This window comes from Rhinolophus hipposideros, assembly GCF_964194185.1.
Source record: "Rhinolophus hipposideros genome assembly, chromosome: 9".
Classification (NCBI taxonomy): Eukaryota; Metazoa; Chordata; class Mammalia; order Chiroptera; family Rhinolophidae; genus Rhinolophus; species Rhinolophus hipposideros.
In genome coordinates, this window is record NC_138055.1 from 52,446,612 (window position 1) to 52,468,185 (window position 21,574).

Genomic DNA, 21,574 nt, shown 5'->3' on the forward strand with positions numbered 1-21,574 from the left:
TAGGTTTAACTCAGGTTAGATGTGGCAGGGCACCCTGTTCCCAACAATACTTACAATTTTCTCCTCACATCACTAATGTTAGTGCCATCAGCTTCCGCAAATGAAGAACTCTAAGTGACACACCACACACGCATGCACGCGCTCACACACACACACACACACACACACACTCATACACTCACACAGTCCCATGACCTCCTGGCAGAAAACCCTTGCCAAATCTGTTTTCACACACTTTCAGCAGGTATGCAGAGCAGATACAGACTGCTAAAGGAGAGTTTGCATTCATTAGGTATGATTTGAAGTATTGTTAATGAGGTGTTACATTGCCTGCTTTTGCACATAAGCCTAGATGCTGCTTTCTGTTTTAAATAAAAACTACATCTTTTAAAATGTGGTTTTATTGTTAAAATTTTTTTTACAACAATATAAAATGTAAAATGATGTTTCTGTTATTTTATTCACCAAATCTAATTGAGGCAAATGGTTGTGAGCCCATGGGAGGTAGGTGATTCTCAGGGTGATGGGTTAATGATGTGCACGTTTGGGGTTCTTTCCCACTCTCCAGGTATCATTATCTAGAAGGGAGGGAATGTAATTAAACATTCCTAAGTCAGATTCCCTTTCATAGCCTTAGCAATAGACCAAGAGTGGGGAAATCTTGTTTGTGATCCCATCCACACCTAATTCTAGGTGATCTTGGGCTTGTCACTTACTATTCAGGGTCTCAGCTCAGTTTCCTCAACCTAGAGTCATAGCTAATAGCTAATATCTCACCCGTCTTATAGGGTTGTTATAAAGATCATTTCTTGACTACCCTAAATAAAACAAAACAGCCTGTTGCCCCAACCCTGCTTCATGTTTCTCCATAACGCTTAGCAACACCAGGTGTATAATATATTTGTTTATTGTTCATTCTCTTGTATACTCATCAGCTGGAGCAGTGCCTGCCCTATAATAAGTGCTCAATCAATATTTGTTGAATGAATGAATTAATCGTATGAGACAATGCATATAAAAGCAGTATGTACTTTTCTAAATGTTTTAAATAGGAAAGGGGACATGATTTTTTTCCTAATGAAAAATTTTCCATCTACTAAAATGAAGTGAACTCTAGGGGGGAAAAGACTGATTACCGATATACCTTTTCCTTTCCTAAAGAATTAGTTTCCTTTAGGGTCTGCGAGAGTGGATCAGGAAGTAGGTTTCCTGATGTTTTCAAGATATTTGCACAGGGCTAGATAACTATTGTTGTGTTATCAGTCTTCTCTTGCAGGACCTTAGAACTAGAAAGGACTTTATAAAATGTCATTAGGTAACACCCTCTATCTAGTGCTTGAATCTCTTCTTGATTTATTAGTATGAAGTGTGTGTTATACAAAGGATGTTATTTCCTGAATATTTCAGTTGTCCTTTTGTGTCTGCCTTTGTTAAGTATTGTATTTTTCCTGGCTGTGTTAGTTGTATTAACTATAAAGGAAGTGAGAGAAGCTGATATGGAATGTACACCAGCTTGGGTTGTCTCATAATAAAAAATGATCCATTTATTCAACAAATACTTCTTGAGTACTTCCTATATGTGAGGCATTGGGTTCTGTGGGGGGAAAGCAAAGATTAATTAAGTCCGTTCTTTACCCTTAAGTAGCTTCTAACATGGTAGCATGTAATGCGATACCACTTTTGACAAGGGGGCCCCAGAATGGGCCTTACTTTATCGTAAGAGTCGTATTTGAATTACACCTTGGATTTTAGAAAAGAGGGATAGACTGGAACATTCCAGCAGAAAGAACAGTATGAACAAAGGCTCAGAGGCAAGGATATAGGACAATTAAAAAGCTGAGTAATCTAATTTGATTGGAATGTGGGGAAATGACTGGGGAGCAATGGGAGATGAGGCTGGGAAGAGAGAGCTGGAGCCAAATCATGGAGGACTCACAATGTTGGACTGAGAAGTTTGGTGTTTACTTGATAGCAGTAGAGAACTACTGAAGGTTTTAGAATGGGAGTAAGGATATGTGATCAAAGCTGTGCTTTAGGGAGGTGGATGTGGCAGTGAGATATCAGATGGACCAAAGGGAAAGAACTGGGACAGAGAAACCAGCTGTGAAGTAAGAAGGTCTGAACTATAATGGTGGAAGTGGAAAGTAAGGGGAATGGATGAAGTCAAGGGTTGTTACAGAGATAAATTGATAGGATTTTGTGATTGTGGAGGAGTTCAATGCATTTCAGCATCAGTGGGAACTACAGAGGTACCTACAGATATACCTAGAATTTTCTCCAGAAAAGAGCCGCAGGTGTTCTTTGTACAGTATTAAGTTGTAATTCCAAAGCTCTGAGCCACATAGTGTAAGAGACCACTTTGACCTGAATTCTAGGATGGGCCTGATTAGCTAATCACCTCAGCCATAAAATTCCACTGGTGGATAATTTTAGGAATTAGTTTCTGATGGTTTCTCCAGGGTGTGGGTTATGAAACCTTACTCTAATAAAAATTGACCTGTTGAATGGGTTATTTAATCATTGTACTTTTCTAAATGTTTTTAAATGGTGGAGTGTGTCTCAAGTTTACAGTGATAATGATCATCTGACAATATTTTAAATTAACCCTATTTTAAATTCTTTCTTAGTCACGGAGAGTAAGACTGTGACATCATTATACAGAGGGATGTTTCTCTTACTAATTGTCTCCAAATTTACATGAGTTGTAGATTCTTTACATGTTGTTCTCTACATGTAACCCTGGTTGACACAACTCAAGGTTAGGATTGCTCCATTACGTGACTATTTCTGCCAACTCTCTTTCTAGCAGTAGAACTTTTTGATCAAGCTCTGAAGAGGCACTTTTATCTCAGACGCTTTGTTGAGGTAACAAAGTTTGGTCTAGTGAATCAAGTTAGAATAAACATCAGTTCCAGAGGGTGAGGTATCCCATCTGCCGTTCAAAGCCAATCCCTCTCCCTCTCCCTTTGATCCCATTCATGCCTTCCGACCTTTCCTAGAACTTCACTCTCTCAGTTGTCCCCTCTCTTTTCTGTACTTTCAATCTTTCCCTCTCACCTGGGTTCCTTCCCCTCAGCCGGTTCCTTCCCCTCAAAGCCTATCCCATCATAATGAACCCTCACTTGACCTCAGATCCCCAGCTAATATAATCTCTCTTCTTATTGAAATTTTTAAAGAATAGCCTTTACTCTCTGTCACCACCTACACGTCTCCCACCCACTCCTCCACACGTGCAGTCTGACAGCGCATCTTCCCCTCTCTACTGCCATGCCGAAGGTAAGATCCTGTATGATTTCAAATTGCCAAATCTAAGAGACTTTTTTCCCCCCAGTTCTTATCTTACTGAACCGCTCTGCTGTATTTGACAGCATTGATTACTTCCTGATTCTTGCAGCTCTTTGCTTCCTTGGCCTAATTCTCCTTGTATCTCAGACTATTCCTTCTTTTTCTCTTTCATTTTCTCTACCTTTCCCTTAAATGTTACCATTTCCCCAGGTTCATTCCTTGGCCTATGTTCCTCTGATTTGGCACACTCTCCCCGGTAATCTCATCCATTCTCCCAGTACCCTAGAATCTGTATCTAAAGCCTTAGAACACTCCTTAAATGTTCAACACCTTGCCAGCCATCTCTATATGAATTTCCGCAGGTAATCAGTGTGTGCAAAAACGAACTCATTTTCTCTCCACAAAACTACTTATCTTCTTTCATCTGTTATTTTCGTTGATGACACCATCCAAATTCTAGATCTCATTATTGACTCCCCAATTTCCTGCAGTCCTTGAGGGTCACCAGTATCAGGGCTTTCTCAGCAGAATGTTGGACCATTTTTTTACAAGTTTTAAGAAAAAATTGTGGCTTAGAAATGTTAATTTGCTTGCTCAGTTTCCCTCAACTAGTGTGTAGTAGAGCCAGGTTTCATTTCCAGGGATGTGTGAATTTAACACTCATGGTCTTTCCATCATATGCTGTCTCCATGGAGTATATTGCAGAATGATTTTTTGTTTTCTACTGTCATTTTTAGATGATTTTCTATCATTTTGTGCTACCTCAGTATGAGTTAGCATGTTTGTTTTTTTTAGTTCATTTGTTTCACACCATATCTTCAGTGTGGTATCTAAGACATAGAACAAATTAGAAGACTTTTGAACTAAAATTAATGAATTTTTATGGGTGGACGAGCTAAAGGGTAGAAAAAGTAATGACATCATTTCAATTATACACCTAGCAGAAAGTTGGATATAGTTATAGGTTAGTTGATTTTGGTTGTATCATTTTCTTATGTCTAAGAGATTCATTCATACATTCAACACACATGTATGAATTGTCTACCTTGGGCCAAATGGGCATCATATTATGTATTCCATTTGCTAAGCTGAGAAAGGCACAGTAGTTGGAAGATATATTCCTGCCTGTAAGGATCTCAGGGTCCAGTGAAAGATACTTATATGTAAACAAAAAAATGCCAATGTTATGGTAACTGCTCTAAAAGAAATAAGTACAAAGTTTTGTGGAGACACACAGTAAGGAAGGATAATTCTTTTTGAGAGAATTGAATAGAGCCATCTTCAGAGCAGAGGTGATATTTGAGCTGGACCTTAAAGTAAAACAAAATGATTTGTTGGGAAAGAGAACAAAGAGTAGTTCAGGTATCAAGGACAGTACATGCGAAGACAGAGATGCATGAAAAAGGTTGAATTGTTTAGACAGTGAGTTTAGTTGTAACTGGAGCAGGGGGTATGGTTTGGTACGACAGGAGATAAAGTAGAGAGGCAAGTTGGGTCCCAATGTGGCATGCTAAGCAGGTTTTATTTTCTCCCACTTCAGAATTCTCAAGTCTGAAACAACCCCTGCGGCCCATTTTGAGCCAGTACAGTTACACAGGGGCCTCTTAGTGACTCTGGACTCTTGGTCTAGCGTATGCCCAGGTGTCCTACTGGCTTATACCAAGCGTGTAAATACTACCTAGTGAATGTTAGCCCTGAAAGTCTCCCAATGGCTACCCCATGTTTGGAGCCAAAGAGTAGAAGGGGTGGCAATAGTCAGTGGTAGCAGCGGCGTCATCATAATCACAGCATTTATTGAGGGCGTATTCTGTGCCAGGCACTGTGTTAAAGATGTTTTGTGAATTTTCATTTAATTCTCCTAACACCCTGATAATACCTGGTGATTGATAAGTACTATCCATCATTATCCCGATTTTATCAATAGGAAATCTGAGCCATAGCAACCCAAGTAAATTGCCTAAAATCATGATAGCTAATCAGTAACAGAGCTACGTCCTGTATCCAGGTCTTGTGGCCTCAAAGCCTCTAAACCACCCTGCTCTGCTGCTTTCTAAGAAAGAAGAGAGTGAGAATAGATTCTAGAATATGAATACAGTGAATCGAGGGGTTAATGTGCTTTCCAGAATAAACCTGCAGTTTGCTCTATCCTAGAGCAGCTGCGGAGTGTAAAGGGGCAAGCGTTCAAAGCCAAACTCATATTGAAGGACAGTGAGGAAGAGTGGCAGTGGGGGAGGTTCAGAGCTGCCCTGCCTTGGGGAGCCACATCCTGCTGGCTCAGCGCTGAAGCAGGTGCACAGCACTGCTATTCCGCCAGGTATGGCTTCCTGTGAGCAGGAAGTGGGCAGGAAGGGTGTCAGCTGCTCCAAATGTGGGTTGGAGCGCATGGGGTTACAGGGTCAAACCAAATGGGAAAGTGTATGCAGAAGCACCTGGAAAATTGTAAAGCACAGACAGATGTAAGGCTAGCATTACCTTCATCAAGGTTAACTCGGGGGAAAAGACCATAAAGAGCTGTGTGATCTGCAAGGCACGTGCAGGGGCTTTTCTTTTTTGCCAGGATTAAAGGGATTAAGTAAAAGAGATTCCCTCATTGATCTGCGGATTGGACCAAGCGACCTGGCGTGGTGAGTTCAGGAGTGGAGGCCAGGACACCTGGACCCTCGTAACTCTCACTCCTGTTCACCAGCTCTATGGCCTTAGCTTGGGCAGAGCTCTCTGTGCTTGGTTTCTTGTTTGTGAAGTGAGGAGTTAGATTTGGTGCATAGTTTTGAAGCTTTTTAAACTGCAGTATGGTACGATAATTAAGGGTGTAGGCTTGGGAGTTAGACTGCCTCGTTCGGTGCTAAGTTTCACCACTTAATAACTTTGTGGTCTTAGGCAAGTTACTTAACCTTCCTGCCTCAATTTCATCATGTGTAAAATAGTACCTACCTCACAGGGCGGTTGCTGCACACCAGTTGTTGTATGCAGCATCTGAGTAGGTGCCTGCCACAGAGTAAATGCTTACTAGGTGTTAAATGTTATTATTTGTTCCAATAGACTTGTAGGTATAATTATCAGTGACTATAAGGAATAAAAACAATACATACAGGATTTAGAGAGCTCTCTTGCTCAATCCTCAGTGCAGGTGGAATAGAGATTTGGAAGGCGAGGGCTTTAAATTTTCATGTAGTTCAAACAGAAGTACAAACCTACAGGAAAAAAAAGAAATTGCCCATGTGCACATGTCCTGCTTTAGGTCCGTATTTCTGAGGGCATCTGGGTCCCAGGACACAGGCTCTCGGGAAATTCAGGCCCGTTGTGCTTTTGCTGGAGCCTTTCCTAGGACTCCCTGGGTCTGTAGTTGTGACTTGACTTGAGGGACTCACTCAGCAGATGCGCATTAAGAAATGCATCCGGGCGCTTTGCAACATGGTGGAGTCAGTTCGACAATACAGGTCATTTATTTCTGAACGGCTTCTTAATCTGAAGTAGTAGAAATCTGTTTAGAATCAGCATTATATTTTCCTTTATTAAAACAAAGGAAAATTTGAAAGGACATGTATTTGTTGCCTGCTGTGTTGGCTGTGTAGATAGGTGCTCAGAAGTGAACGCTACGTGGCTGCTGATTGGTTGTGGCTGCTGCCATCACTGCTACAGCTGTTCTCCAGGTCAGCTATATTTATATTACTGTTGGGTGGAAGAGGCTTCTCGTTCATGCGCGCTCTGAAACCAACAGACAGAAAGGATTTGCTCCTGGTACAAGGTGCCAGAATTAAGTATTACGAATTAAGGATAATTTAAGAATTAAGAATTTCTAGTTAAGCAGGAAAGAGCTAATGACAATTATAAGTCAAACTGGCCAATTGCCTGGTTCAGAAGAGGTACATAGGTCTGGGAGCATAAGGTATGTATGTTAGGTTTAGGCAGGCAAGAATTTAAGGCTACAGAAGTCAGTTGAAAAATCAGAGGGTTAGGCAGTTCCAGAGGTCAAAACAGTTAAGATGCAGGTTCCAAAGTCTGGGAGACAGTCATAGGTCAGTGTCAATAACAGTTACAGCCAGATATGCTCAAAGGATATTGGTTCCCAGCTGCCTTCTGGGAGATGAGCTAAATCTCTGAGCCCCTAGGTCTTCGTTGTAGCCAGAAGATCACTAGAAACCTGCAGGTTACTTTGCTCTCATTGAGATGGTGACCCCTCAGGCGAGGGAGAACTTGTGTGAGTGGAGAGCCACTCGCCTGGGCCACGTGTCCCACAGCAAACCAGGGACAGGATACTAAACATTTCCCTTAGAAGCTTTCTGTCCTGTGATATACTCCACCCCTGCACTGAGTACTCTTCTCCTTAATGTCTTTTCATATTTATGTGCCCTTTATTATTTTAATTTATTTAATTTATACTTTTTGCATGGTTGGAAAATTAATCCCATCCTGGGTGAGTATGGGGAGATGCCAATAAGTCGGCTGCACTGCAGTACTGTGGTAGCTGTGTGTGTTCACTGGGCTGCATTTGCAGTATGTTTGGTACACGGCGCGTGTACTTGTACCTGGAGTTGCCCGGTGTGGACCCCGAAGAGAATATGTCTTATCTGCGTTAGCAGTGTCGGCCCTCCATCGTGTTCTCCAAGGCCCACGTTGCTAATTAGAAATGAAAAGCCTGTGCTTTTCAGAAGGCTCATTTTATGCCAGCATGACACATTTATTAATACTCCACGCCATAACTCGTTAAGAGCTGTTCCACCGCTCTTAATGGGCCTTGTGCTCAAACACATTCAGTGGCTGTTGTTATAAACTGATATTTCCCCTTGGGCAGTAAACCACAATCCAATTTCAATTTCCCTTTTAACTCATTTACTTCACAAAGATCTAATTTAAGACAGATTAGGTAAAATATTATTGGACTTCATGGGCACCAAGTGATTGCCGTTTAAGAAGTCTTCTTGTAAGAATCCGAAGCTTGCTGTCCTTCCCAACTCCTCCTGGTCTTTACAGGGGCGGCTATTGGAGGACAGTGTTGAACAAGGGATGAATCTCCTTTTCTGGATTCTCACCAGCCGTTCAATGATGATTGTTGAGATTTAATCAGCCATGTGTGTGGCTTAAAAATTCTTCTATGTATTATTTTATAAAGTCCTCCCATCACCAATCACCCCTATTCATTCTCTCTCTCATAGTCGCTGTTCTGTCCAGAGCAGGGGATAAAAAGTAGGGGAGCTCGGGCAGGAAGAAGCAGTTCTGCCACGGGACTACTCCACACATGTAGTTGTCAGGACAGTATCGAGCACTGTTGACCCTGGACAACTCTGTGGAGTTTCACTTGAAGGAGCAAAATAACCAATTTGGACAGTTCTACCAGGATATAATGTGAAAGAATAAATAATAGACTTTCTGCTCAAAAGTATGGTTTGCTGCTTTGTTGCATTTAATCTTGGATGTTTGTATGTATTTTCTAAGTCGTGGAATCATAGATGTCAGAGCTGGAAAGGACCTGGGCATGCCCATCAGGCAGCCCTCACTCTTCTTTTATCGAAGAGGACAATGAGATCCAGCCAGACGCAGTGGCTCACCCAGGCTATACAGCGGGGTAGAGACAGGTGAAGAAGGAGAACCCAAGTGTTTTAGGACAACATGCCCTGAGAGATGATCTGGTGCTTCCCAGATTCTGGTGAGCACAGATATCTCTGCGGCTGACTTCATCAGGACCTCTGGGCCTCGTAAAACTACAGTTTTTTTTAAAAACTACTCAGATCATTCTTGTCCCACTCTGGCCTAGCTCAGGAACTGGTATTAAATACATACCAGGGATCAGCCAACTCTGACCCAGGGTCAGATCAACTCTGCCATTTGTTTTCATATGATCCATGAGCTAAGAAGGTTTTCGCATTTTTAAATGGTTGGAAAAAAGTCAAAATAATATTTCATGATGCATGAAAATTAGATGAAATTTAAATTTCCTCGTCCATAAATGAAATGGCATTGGAATACAACCACTCTTACGTGTTTACATGTTGTCTGCGGTTACCTTTGCACTGCGCTTACGTTGTTGCAACAGAGATGGTATAGGCTGCAGAGCCTCTAGTATTTACTCCCTGGCCCTTCACATAAGGGGTTTGCTGATCCCTGGCATACACTGTCCTAGCTCTCGGGTTAGCCCTGAAAGCACCAGTGTTAAAAGGGAGATTCCTAAGCTCTGCGCATTTGTGTTGGTCTAAACACCATTTTGCCTTACGCAAGGTTCAGTTACTGAAAACCTGCATAAGAATTAAGTGTATGTAAATTGAATTATTTTAACAATAAAGTATGTTTTATTGTGATGCACTCTACTCAAGTATAGAGGATTCGCCTTTATTTCAGGAGGTTTAGTGTGGACTAGATGTTTATTTCTCTGAACAGAAAAGAGATCTCCTGTTTTTATCCTTGATGAAGATACAGGATGTGAATATTTAGAAAGGAGTGATGATAAACTTTTTATTCTGTGTGCATTATTCAGTACCCAAATTAATTACGAAATTTCTACTTACATAAAATGTCCTTAATAAAGCCTTTATTTTATAAAACCCTAGTTTGTTTGATTCACTAAAGGTACCGAGTTTCCCTCAGGATCCGTCAGTCCCCTTCTTGCCAAGCCATCACTGTCCTACCGTGTTTTCCCAAAAATAAGACCTAGCCAGACCATCTGCTCTAATGCGTCTTTTGGAGCAAAAATTAATTAAAGACCCAGTCTTACACTAATTTTTGCTCCAAAAGACGCATTAGAGCGGATGGTCCGGCTAGGTCTTATTTTGGGGCAAATACGGTAATTCAGAATCCTAGCTACCTCCTAGTTTTCTTCAACCAAGGTCTAACAGTTTCAGTTTCCTAATGTCTTCCTTTTCTTTTTTGTCTTCTCCTTTTCCCTCACCTCAGACATACAAGCCTTTGCTCATTAACTAATCAGCAGGCATTTATTGTATACCTGCTCTATGCCAGGCAGTGTGCAGGCACTGATGTGATAGGACATACCCTCAGTGGTACCTCTAGACCTCTTTCCATCATGACCAAACTAAAAGACGAGAGAGATGGAAGGTACAGAGTAGGTTACTTTTAAAAATCCTGTTTCCTGTCATCTAAGGCAGGTCGTGATTTTGCAAAGACCTGGTGGTTTTTAAATCCTGGGACATGGGCCAGTGCTTCGTTTATTGTCGCTTAGGTATTTATGTAGTGGACCCCAGGGGCTCAAATTTCTCATTCAGCAGAGAATCCATCCCCCACACCAGTTTCATTCTCTACCATATTGCCACTAAATTGCCTCTCAAGCTGGCGCAGTAGAAGCTGTAAAGAGGTTCTAAACTTGGCATAATATGCTGCTGTTCGCTGCGTGACCTTTGGTAGGTGGTGTCCCTCTCCTGAGCCTTTGTAAAATGCATAGGGGATACTAATCACTCCTTCAGCCCTACTTCACAGGAATATTATGAAGTTGAATGAGGAGTTATTTAAAAGGCTTGGCATTTTCATAGAAGGAGTTGCTATAGAAACACAGAGGAGCACAAGTACTTCAGAGAGGTGGTTTCCGGGAAGTCCTGGGCTCTTTGTTTCTTTAGGAAGCCAAAAGGGGAAAGAGTCGTAGCTGAGTCCTTGACCTCTTTCAGCCTAACCCCAGGTCTACTCTTTCCCCTTGCTTTTAGGGTTAGGCTTTCCCTCCAGCAGATGCCACCAGAGCCAATACACTAGGGATGGTGCATTGAGAGTTTCCAGAATGTATATGGCTCCATACCAGCACTGCTTTTCTGCTGGGGGGACAATGGCGTGACTCTGCCAGATTAAGAAAGAAAAGAATAGAAGATGAGAGGGAAGGAATTAAAAAACAAAATCTGCCAGTAACTGTTTATTGGGAGCTCATGGGTTGAGTGTTGTACGGAACTGTGGGAGGAAGTGTGACATTGGTTCCTGCTCTGTAAGAGCTTAAAACGTAGTTTCAAGGGTTGAGGGCTGGGGTGAAGGGGAATGTAAAAAAAAATAAAAGCTTAGAGAGTAATGGAAGACACATACTCCGAGTATAATAGGAGTTCAGAAAAGGGAGAGCTCAGAGTACTTGGAAAGGTATCATGAAAAAAGGGGGACTTTAGTCCCAATTCAAAATAACGCCTACCTCTGTGGGAAGGAGGGGATGTATCTGAGAGGAGTGCAGAAAGGAGCACTGTCGGAAAGGCATTGTTTCTTAGGCTAACTAATGGATACACTGATGTTGGTGGTATCATGTTTTCATTGTTTTAGACCTTTACATGTCATATGTTTCAAAGAAATTTTTTATTAAGGTATAACTCACATGCTAGAAAATTCACCATTTTAAAGTATGCAGTTCATTGCTTTCTTGTGTATTTACAAGTTTGTGTGATTATCAACACTATCTAATTTCAGAACATTTTCATTACCTCCAACAGATCCATTAACAGTGATACCCTCCCCCCCTCCACCAGTTCCCTTCTCCATCCAACCCTAGGCAACCACTAACCAACCTTCTGTCGTAGATTTGCCTACTCTGGCCATTTCTTATAAATGGAATCATCTAATATACCTTTTGTGTCTGAATTCTTTTCAAAAGTTTCATCCATGTTGTAGCATGTATAAATAAACACTTAATTGTTTTTCTTCCCCACCCAACCCCCACCTTGTCCCAGATGTCTATATTTTTCAAAAAGCTCCTCACATCATTTTGAAGTTCACAATGGGTTAGAGACCACTTTTGGCTATTACTATCTTAATTCTGTTGTATGGGTTGATTTGAAAAAAATTAATAACACCTTACCAGGTACTCTTCAAGTAATAATGTGTGATATTTTTGACTGTGGTAAAATATACATAAGATAAAATTTACTATTTTAACCATCTTTAAGTGCACAATCCAGTGAGTGGTATTAAATACATTCACCATGTTGTACAACTATCACCACTGTTCATCTACAGAACTTTTTCATCATCCCAGACAGAAACTCTGTGCCCATTAAACGATAACTGTCCATCTCCCCAGCCCCAGCTCCTGGTTTATTCTAGTCTACTTTCTTTCTCTATGAAATGTGCCTGTTCTATATACCTCATAGAAATGGGATCATGTAATATTTGTCCTTTTATGTCTGGCTTATTTCACTTAGCATGTCTTCAAGGCTTATTCATGTTATAGCATATATCAGAATTTCATGCCTTTTTAAGATTGAATAAAATTCCATTATATGATTAAACCTCATTGGGTTTATCCATTTGTCAGCTGATAGACATTTAGGTTATTTCTATTTTGGAGGTATTTCAAATAATGCTTTTATGAATATTTATGTGTAAGTTTTGGTGTGAACACCTTTTTCAGTTCTTCTGGAGTATATACCTAGGAGTGGAATTGCCAGGTCATATGGTAACTTTATGTTTAACTTCTGAGGCACTGTCAAACTGTTTTCCGAAGTGACTGCACCATTTTACATTTCTACCAGTGGTGTTATGAGGGATCCAAGTTCTTTATATCCTTGACAATACTTGTTATTTTCCATTTAAAAAAAAATTAGGGGTGGCTAGTTAGCTCAGTTGGTTACAGCATGGTGCTGTAATAACAACACGGTTGCCAGTTCAATCCCCGCATGGGCCACTGGGAGCTGTGCTCTCCTTAAAAAAAAAAAAAAAATTAGAACCGTCCTAGTGGGTGTGAAATGGTATCTCGTTGTGGTTTTATTTGCATTTCTCTAATGACTAATGATGTTGAACGCCTTTTCATGTGTTTATTGGCTGTTTGTATTATCTGTTACATAGAAATATCTATTCACATTCTTTGTCGGTTTTTAAATTGGGTTATTTGTCTTTTTACTATTGAATTATAAGAGTTCTTTATCTATTCTGGCTGCTACACCCTACATAATTTGCAAATATTTTCTGCCATTCTGTGGGTTGTCTTTTCACTTTCTTGATAGTGTCATTTATTGCACAAGTTTTGAATTTTGATGAAGTCCAATTTATCTACTTTTTCTTTGCTTGCTTGTGCTTTAGGTGTCACTTGTCTAATCCCAATATGTAAGCATTTATATCTCTGTTTTCTGCTAGGAGTTTTATAATTTTAGCTCTTACCTTTAGATCTTTGATCTGTTTTAGTTAATTTTTGTATAGGGTGTGAAGTAGAGGTCCAAATTCATTCTTTTGCATGTCGTTACCCAGTTGTCCATTTGTTGAAGAGACTGTTCTTTCCCCCTGTGAGTTATCTTACCATCCTTGTCAAAAATCAATTGACTATAGATATGTGGGTTTATGTCTGGACCCTCAGTTCTATTCTATTGATCTATGTGGCTATCCTTATGCTAGCATCATTCTGAATGCTATAGCTTCATAATAAACTTGGAAATGGGAAAGTGTGAGTCCTCAACTTTGGTTTTATCTTTCTTGATTGTTTTGGCTATTCTGGTTCCCTGCATTTCTATATGAATTTTAGGATCAGCTTGTTAATTTCTGTCAAAATGGCAGTTGAAATTTTGACAAAGATTTCATGGAATCTGTAGATCAAATTAGGGAGTATTGTTATCTTAATAATAAGTCTTCTAATCCATGAGCAAAAGATGTCTTCCCGTTTATTTAGGTCTTAATTTCTTTTCAAGATGTTTTATAGTTTTCTGTGTCATCTTAAACTTCTTTTGTTAAATTTATTCCTAGGTATTTTATTCTCTTGGATGCTATTATAAATGGAGTTTTCTTAATTTCATTTTTGAATTGTTTATTGCTAGTGTATAGAAATACAACTGATCTTTTTTTCTTGATCTTGTATCTTGAAACCTTGTTGAACTTGTTTATGAGCTCTAATAGTTTTGTGTGTATGTATTCCTTAGGATTTTCTGTATGTAACATCATTTCATCTGCAAATAGAAATAGTTTTACTTGCTTAATTGATTTGTCTAGAACATCCAATACAGTGTTGAATCTGGGTAAAATGGACATCCTTGCCTTGTTCCTGATCTTAGGGAGAAAGCTTTCAGTCTTTCACTATTATGTATGGTGTTAGCTGTGGATTTTTCATAAGATGCCCTTTATTAGGTTAAGGAAGTTCCCTTCTATTTCTATTTTATTGAGTATTTTTATTATGAAAGAGTGTTGGATTTTGTCAAATGCTTTTTCTGCATCTATTGAGATGATCATATGGTTATTGTCCTTTACTTTATTATTAGGTTGGTGCCAAAGTAATTGCGGTTTAAAAGGTTAAAAATAATTGCAAAAACTGCAATTACTTTTGCATCAACCTAATAATAATGTTGTAACACACTGACTGATTTTCATATGTTAAATCATCTTTTTATTTCTGGGATAAATCCCACCTGATCATGGTATATAATCCTTTTTATATGTTGCTGGATTCAGTTTGCTGGTATTTATTGAGTCTTTTTGTATCTGTATTCATAAAGGATATTAGTCTATAGTTTTTGTTTCTTGTGATGTCTGTAGGTTTTGGATTAAGGTAATACTCTCCTTACAGAAGGAGTTGGGAAGTGTACCTTCTATTTTTTGGAAGAGTTTATGAAAAGTTGGTATTAATTCTTCTTTAAACATTAGGTAGAATTCATCAGTGAAGCCATCTGATCCTGGACTTTTCTTTGTAGGGATTCATTTTTTTTAGTGCTAGATGCAGAAGAGCATTTCTAGTACAATCCCATTTGAAAGAGAGAGGGAGAGTCTTTTTAAGGCTATATCCATGTGCTTATATTTACACAGAAAAATTCTCGAAAGATATGCAAGTAGCAAAGGTTATTTTTTAGTAATGAGATGGAGCTTGTAGTCTTCTGTTCTTTTTTTAAAATTATGAGCACATATTACTTTAAATTGTTTAAAAAAGACTATTTAGAACGGCTAGCATTTGACCATTTGCTCTTTCGCTTACACAGTGAGATGCCTGGGCTATGTACTCACCACTGGCCTGTCTCCTTAGGAACTCACAGCCCAGTAAGCGCCTGTATCTCTCTCTTCACCTTCACAGTCTGCTGCTCCTTCTCTATTTTATCCTCCATCAACAGTGAATTACTTGTCAATTCCCTGAAAACAACTTATAGTTACATGCTACCGGGCCTTTGTACATTCTGTACTATTCCATTTCCTTGCCATTCCTTCCCCCTTTATCTGCCTAATTAATATCTCTTAATCTCTGCTTATCTTTTTAAACCTCTTCCAAATGTTAGTTATGTTCCTTTGTGAACATCTCTTCATGCCTCACCTAAGGAGAAAAAAAAAATCTCTTCCTCCTGCTGCTTCTCATATATTATGCATATTTTTGTTATTGAACTTTATATTTACCCTGCATCATAATTACGAGTTCACACTTATGTCTTTCCTAAAAGTACAATTTTATTCAATTTTGTGTTCCTGGAGCTTAGCACAATGCTTGGCACAAAATAGATGCTCAAGAGTATTTTAATTGAGTACACCTGAAACTAATATAATATTGCATGTTAGCTATATTTTAATAAAAATCTTTGGAAAATAACATAAAAATCTCTCTTAAAAAAAGGAATATTTTAACTGAATTGAATTCATGAGATAAGAAAAGGCATTTTGGGTAGGATGAGCAATATGAGCAAAAGCCAAAATTATGAATTACTGTAACATGAACTAGTTTGGCAAGACAGGAAGATTCATGCTGGGAAATGGGGCTGAATGGTTTTGGCAAGGCTGAGAATGGAGGCTCTTAAAAGCCAGCCAGAGCAGACTTGACAGGTAAATACTGGTGGAATGAAGAACTCTTCTCACTTCCTTCAAGTCTGCTCAAATCTCTCTTCTCCATAGGCTTACCCTGACCACTGCCTTTAAAACTGTCACCTCTCCATTCACCCATCCTCTAATCCCAGTAATCTGGATCTCCCTTTCCCTGAACTTTCTCCTTTTTCCGTTGCACGTATCACATTCTACATAATTTTTTCATTATGTTTTTTATTTACTGCCTACTTTCCCCTTTGGAAAATAAACTTCCAAACTAGATTAGGCTTATTCACTGATATTTCCCTAGCACCTAGAACATTGCTTGGTACCTAGTAGGCACTCAGTAAACATTTGTTGAGTAAACGAATCCTAAATTAATGAACGATAGTATCTTGTCCAGAGCTGGCATGGATAGCTTAGGTTTAGTTCAAATGACTTGCTTCTGAGAGAAATAAGTTTATTCTGTAAAACTGCTAAAACAGTGCCAGCCATTTGGTATAATATGGGGCAGGGCTGGGGGGCAAGGAGTTTAGGGAAAGAGAGATACATTGCCTTAAGGTTTCTTGCCTTAGAAACCAAATTGAGAAGTAAAAATTATAAGTACATTTGAGTTTATTTATTTCTTGCTTAGAAAAATGTTTTGTGTGGTGATTAATTCCCATGCTTTAATAATTTCTCTTTTTCTTTCTCCACAGACCTTTGTAGTATTAAACAGAGGGAAAACTCTCTTCAGATTTAGTGCCACGCCTGCCTTGTACATTTTAAGTCCTTTTAACCTGATAAGAAGAATAGCTATTAAAATTTTGATACATTCATATCCTTTTCTGCAAATGTGGAGTGAGTGCAGCATTTGCATGGTCACTGGTATGTGTTTCTGAATTTTGACAACTGAATTGTATATTAAGTATTTTACCAATAGTGTAGTTGACTGTCCCACTAGTCAGAGGTTTAAGCATGAACTTCTGCCAAATCCCGAGCTGTGGGCTTCAGCACATTCATTTTTCTTAGGATGATATCATGGCAGTCTGGAATTTTTTGGTATCATTTAGAGGGACAAATTACATTGGTAACCTTTTACCGAAGTCTTACTTTTTAAAGTCCTCAGACTTCAGTAATTTCATCCTGAGACAGATTATTCAGTTTTTTTAAAATGTATTAAAGTTCAATATTAGAATATTTTGAAAGCTACTTCTTGAATTACAACTAGTTGAATAAATGCTTTAAAGACCTGCCTTGCATAGTTTTTACTTCTTGAGCAGTGAGCTTAGAAAGTATCTGAGATGGTTTCTCAGATTAAAGGGCCTCCTTGGTACACAGAGGTTTAGGTTTAGATTGCAGGGTTGATACGAATCTTTTCTAGTATTTTTACTTCCCTTAAACAGAAAATGCCAATTTATTCGTGTGGTCTGACTTCACGTCTTATTAATATAGGAGATTGTATGACAGAGGAAAAATTAAGTGATGGGTTTAGCAACTTTGCATAGTGACTTTAAACTTAATGGTTTGTATTTAATTTGACAGTACTTGGTCCCACGCTGCAAAGAGTATTGTATCCTCCAAGTAGGATGAGGAAACCAGCAGTTGCAACTTGGTTTATGAAGTTTTAATCACATTTTATTAACTCTTAAGAATTTATCAACCTCGTTCTGACATCTGTGGTTTACAAGCAACATACCGTGTTTCCCCGAAAATGAAACCTAACTGGACAATCAGCTCTAATGCGTTTTTTGGAGCAAAAATTCATATAAGAATTCATAAATTCAAAAATTCATATAAAAATTCATATATTATAGTCAAATAAGACCGGGTCTTATATTAATTTTTGCTCCAAAAGACGCATTAGAGCTGATTGTCTGGCTAAGACTTATTTTCGGGGAAACGTTTTAGTTCTGAAATCCAAAGTTTTCGAAGGAAATAAATAATTCACAGTGGACTTCTTCCCTTTTTTTTGGATCAGGAGATGGAGTGTTTTTTCTCTTCTAACCAGAGCATGTTATTGTTCCCTGAAGAAAAATCCAGCTGTAAGAAGTACTTTTTCTTTGTAAAACTCCACTAGTAGAATGAAGACGGTGAATACCATTAGGAAGAGAGAGTGAGTTAGCAACAAATGAAATATGGCTCCTGTGCTTGTTAAAGTGACAGTTTGAGTTTGAGTAACTCATACTGACCCAAGCAGTTTAATTTTTCTCAGTAGACAAGAACAGAAAGGGCCTAGAAAGATCCTGGATGGGACTGAAATGGCAACAAAATGGTTTGTTATCCATAAACAACCCTGGGTTCTTTCAGAATGAGAGCTGAATTACCTAAGTCTTCAGAAGATGGTGGTGCAGATGTCTTTGAAGTCCTTAACCAACATGCCACGATGTGTTTCCAAAGTGGATAAATTCAGCACCCATCGGCTGTTGCCTTGTCCACCCCCCCCCCACCAAGAACGATTCAGCCCTTTGGAGGACTAGGGAAAAACTTGAACCATTAAACCATTAATTATGTGTAGATTTTCAAATAACTAGTTATGTAAGACAATTAACAAAATGAGTACTGAATAATGTAGGTTAGATTTAATTTATCTTCTCACCTGACTTTGGAGTCTGATAGACTGGTAGATTTTTAGTTACTATGCTCAAAAGTATTTAGAAGCTTATTCCATACTTGAGGTAAAAGTAGTAAGAGAGGGAACTGTTTTATCTAAAAGGAGTGGAATAATGACAGCCCTTTTGAAAGACAGGCCCTCCTGCTGTGTCCATCACAATTGTCTGGTTAGCTGTGGATACACTGTGGAATTCTGTGGTGACCATGGTTTTCGTTATCACCTGGCCTTCTGCTCCTCTTCTGTGCTTTGCCTCCTTTCACGTTATTGATTTAGAGCTCAGGATACTCGATGTGAAATGTATTTGTTTTCTAAGGGGAAAAAACAGGTCAAATTTTGTATGTATATTCTCCCTTGACTCTTCTCTACAGTATTTAGCATGATCATTATGTGCACTATTTTGACCAACTGTGTATTCATGACTTTTAGTAACCCTCCTGACTGGTCGAAGAATGTGGAGTAAGTAGCTCATTTATTAATTTTCCCTGCTTGTTTTGTTCATTTTTAGTCACTGAATCTTGCTTTGCCATAGTTTATCCATCAAGGAAAAAAATCAGTTATTGCCCATTCTTTATTTCACAGAGAGAGGTGAGGATACATGTGGAATTTAGGAACTATACTTAGTAGTCAACTCTAAAAAGAGAAAGTAGACTGGAAGTGACTACCCTTCCCCTCTGCCCTTTCCTGTGCTAGCTGGTGCTTTTCACTTGCTCCCCAGTCACCATCTTGTACCCTCAGTTCCTGATGGTCTTGCCTTCTACTCCAATTTTACTTTTCCCTTCATTTTGACTTGTCTGAAGTTATAAATCGCTCTGGAGCCATCTCACCTGGTTTGAAATGACCACGTAGTTGATGGCGATACAGAGTTATTTCTTTATAGTACCCATCAGGACCCAATACAACAGTCCAAAGTTCTTGGTTTGTACATTTCACTAAGTTTCATTCAAAGCGTCTCTTTCTCTTCCTTACTTCCATTTTGCTGCATTGGCTATGCACTTTCTGTTTTGTCTCTGGCAAGTGTTATCTTAAAAGGTTCATTTAAAGTTTCTGTCTGTTCAGAAATTGCCTCAAGCTATCCATTTCTTTGACAGGTACACGTTCACAGGGATTTATACATTTGAATCACTTGTGAAAATCATCGCAAGAGGTTTCTGCATAGATGGCTTTACCTTTCTACGGGATCCATGGAACTGGTTAGATTTCAGTGTCATCATGATGGCGTAAGTTCTCTGCTTACTTTATTGGTGTTCTGAGTGTGATTATGTGTGGGTGGTTTTACTCCTGGGTGTGTTTGTATGACAGTGTGTATAAGTCTGAGTTTATGGGTACAGTTGCATGAAGAATTAATGGGTAACCATGTAAGGTCGTATGGGCTTATGCCTATGATTCTTGCTTGCAAGGGCTTCTCCTTTAGGCAATAACAGCATGTTTATATGGGAGAAGGTACGCAGAGACTTAACAGCTGGGAGAGAAAACAGGAAGTGATTTCCCACTGATACGCTCTCATATTTTCCCCTCCCTTATAACATTGACCAAGGTTTGCACTTATCACTAGTAGGCCTCAGTGAAGATTTGACATTTTTTAGATGTAAACCTTAAACTGAAAATCAGTTTCCTGGGTATGTTATAGCACATGTAATTTCATGAGGCTGGCCAGATGTTACAGACGTCAGAGCACATTTTAGAATCAAAACATGAGCCCAGGTATTCAAACTGGTCACTTCTTGAATTACTGATCAGAACTTGAAACTATTGCTAGACAACAGTATAACTCCACCTTGGTATGCAAACTGTTCTTCGTAATTTCTGTTGTTTTAACAATGAAAATGTATCTCTGGGAAACTTCGCTGATAATAGAAGAGTTATAGCAAACTTTATTGTTTTTATTTCCAGGTTGGGAAAGCACTTTGTGGTTTGGTAGGGGATAAGGTGTTTTATAGACTGTGTGTGAGTTTGAGTGTGTACCTGCAGATGTGCAAGAGATTGAGTGCATTTCTGCATGTGTGGGTCTGAGCATCAGATAGAAAGATGTATTTCAACAGTCAGGTATGAATGAATGATATGCATTAACTATCTGAAACTAGAACTTTGACTTTGTGTCATATTAAAGCAATTTCTAGGTTTCCAGCATTATGAGTACACATTGGTGTTCATTTAAAATTTAAGTGTCCTTGCTTGGTACAGAGCTGGTGATAAAATGGGCACTTAGCACAGTATTTGCTCTGATCTCATGATCTGGATTTTCCTGAGCCCTACTTTTGCATGTCACAGACTAAAACTTCACCTTTAGTGGTGACTGCAAAGATATGCATACAACTTTTGGATAAATCATACAAGTACATACAGACATTTAGGCATTTTTGCCATTGTCAACTAAGGAGTTATTTTAATAGAGATTTGTTTTTATGGGACTCCTGCTGCAGAAATTTGTCTCCTTTTCATAAGAAATTGTTCACAAAACTTGGGGGCATAAGCCTTTGATACCTCCTGGACTTCCTTTTTATTAAAAACAGTGAGTAGCCATTACAATTGGGAGCTGCACACCACGGTGCTGGTTAAGAAAATAAGCCCCGGGAATCTCCTGGTTGTATCATTTCTTTCAAACATATTTTTGAATTCTCCTTGCCCAAAGCAAAAAACAAAAAAATGTGTTCCTAAATGTTTATATTTTGAAACTTTTCTTTTTCAAGGAAAAAAAATGAAATCATAGCTTGTATATAAGACCCTTTCTTCCCCCCCATTCTCAAACCCTCGCCCGGTGGTACCATTACAAGTTAACTTTGGTTTGATTCTGCAGGTATATAACAGAGTTTGTAAACCTAGGCAATGTTTCAGCTCTACGCACTTTCAGGGTACTGAGGGCTTTGAAAACTATTTCGGTAATCCCAGGTAAGATGGCCCGGGGTTGGTGTTAGGTGTTGGGTTAGGGCCCTGATGTGACGTATTGTACTTTTTGTTTTGTTGTGGTTTTTTTTCCCCCCTTTGGTGTTTGGTTTGTGTCTGTGTTTGTCATTTGTGTCTGTGTGTGACCTCCCT

The 21,574-nt window shown here is 39.0% G+C and overlaps 1 protein-coding gene across 7 annotated transcripts in view; it reads left to right on the top strand.

Moving 5' to 3' along the window:
• SCN8A (sodium voltage-gated channel alpha subunit 8) overlaps nt 1–21,574 on the top strand; it is a 164,063-nt gene that overhangs the window by 52,747 nt on the left and 89,742 nt on the right. For 6 of the 7 annotated variants that reach the window (XM_081061352.1, XM_081061351.1, XM_081061355.1 and 3 more), the window contains exons 3-5: nt 16,647–16,764; nt 18,907–18,997; nt 19,630–19,758. In XM_081061352.1, coding sequence (XP_080917478.1) covers nt 16,647–16,764; nt 18,907–18,997; nt 19,630–19,758 — 338 coding nt within the window. Of the gene's footprint in view, nt 1–16,646; nt 16,765–18,906; nt 18,998–19,629; nt 19,759–21,335; nt 21,428–21,574 lie in introns of all 7 variants that reach the window. The other variant, XM_081061353.1, reaches the window with a different exon arrangement.